General features: G+C 35.3%; 1 protein-coding gene across 1 annotated transcript; it reads left to right on the plus strand.

The window, feature by feature from the left end:
* The first annotated feature begins 998 nt into the window (after positions 1-998).
* LOC108760012 (uncharacterized) lies at positions 999-1,478 on the plus strand. Its single transcript, XM_018505782.1, has one exon. The coding sequence runs from the start codon at positions 999-1,001 to the stop codon at positions 1,476-1,478; it is 480 nt and encodes a 159-aa protein (XP_018361284.1).
* Positions 1,479-1,611: the final 133 nt, after the last annotated feature.

Here is a 1,611-nt window from a genome sequence, read left to right on the forward strand (position 1 = left end):
CCTTTGCAATACTTCTACGGCTTCCTGCGTACAACCGGGTGATCCACTAGGGGTACTGTACCACGATCGGATCGTGGATGGCGCAGGCAAGCGACTCTTAAACGTTGAACGAATGTATTTGTATGCTTTTGGACTGTAAAAATTGATTGTCATGGCAAAAGCGCGAAGCTGAGGTGGATATTGTCCTTTTATTTTCCCACTTTCTATTGCTTGTACTATAGTGGACTTTTCTGTTAAACCCTACAAGCACATCGATAAAAAAGAACTTAACTACATATGTAACAGTGAAAGAAGATAATAGAAGGATAACATAGAAACAGGAGAGAATGTGATAGAATTTGACACATGGAAAGTGTATGGAGTAAAAAATATTCGGAATGTTTGGAATTTTATACAATCTTGCAATCGTGATTTTGGATCGATGTTACTGTATTTTTATATAATTGTATAACTGTTAATATTTGTAGAAATTACAGTCATTATATTGTTTACAGAGATCTAAGACTAATTCTATTACATTTTCAGTGTAAAAATATAGTTTCTATGTATAATTGAAGATTATTTAAAATTACAATTTATGTTTAATAATGTTGGAACAACAGTTTTCAAGCTTAGAGTATTCGAAATAACATATATATGTATATATACACACTAAACGAGTTTCTTTCAGTATTTTCAATTTCTTTTGTCTGTCACCATGACTCCGGTTGTTTTTCCTTTGCTCCCACTCCAATACTTCCTCTTCACTTCTGTTCTGTGTTTCACACGTTGAAGACGTGTCGTTTAGCTCCGAGTTTTATCAATTGTATTCAATTATAATAAACAAATTTATAATTCCCAAATCTGAGTTCCATCAGGTTATGGGCCCAGGATCGTAAAGAGTAATATAAGTAATACTTTTCGGAGTAAAGATTAAGTAATCTGCACGTGTGCAATACGTAAGAAGAACTATTGGAGCACACCATTTTTGTGTATTGCGAGAGTTTTGAAGAAAAACCATGTCAGAGGAAATTTCTATTCGGCACAGGCCGAAGTTCGATGGGACTGATTTTCTTGCTTGGAAGTTCTCTATAACGCAGATTTTCAAGTCAAAAGGTATTCAAGATGTCGTCGATGGAAGCAGAATAAGACCAGAAGATACTACAAGAGAAACATACAAGTTTTTTGAGAAGGATAATGCAAAAGCGATGTTCACAATTGGTTCATCCTTAGAAACTAAGTTTTTACGTCCACTCCTGACATGTACATCGGCAAAAGAAATGTGGGACAAATTAATCCAGATACACGAACAGAAGTCAGCGTCTAATAAGCTCATTTTAACACAAAGATTTCACGAATACAAAATGGATTTAACAGATTCCGTCGTTGAACACGTTGCTAAAGTCCAGAATTTGGCTCAACAATTAATAGATGTTGGACAAGCAGTAGATAACATTACTATTATGGCAAAAGTTCTCGGAAGCTTACCTTCGATATAATCCTCTAAAAACTGCCTGGGATAGTGTTCCAGAAGCAGAGCAAACTCTTGACAAATTGATTGAGAGACTCATCAAAGAAGAAAGTCGAATTGCAGCGGATGATGATTCAAGCAATGCATTAACAGCAGATGTT

This window comes from Trachymyrmex cornetzi, unplaced genomic scaffold (genome assembly GCF_001594075.2).
Source record: "Trachymyrmex cornetzi isolate Tcor2-1 unplaced genomic scaffold, Tcor1.1 scaffold2100, whole genome shotgun sequence".
Taxonomy (NCBI): domain Eukaryota; kingdom Metazoa; phylum Arthropoda; class Insecta; order Hymenoptera; family Formicidae; genus Trachymyrmex; species Trachymyrmex cornetzi.

Coding starts and splice junctions, on each gene's coding strand:
- LOC108760012 (XM_018505782.1), top strand. CDS start 999: ATGTCAGAGGAAATTTCTATTCGGCACAGGCCGAAGTTCGATGGGACT.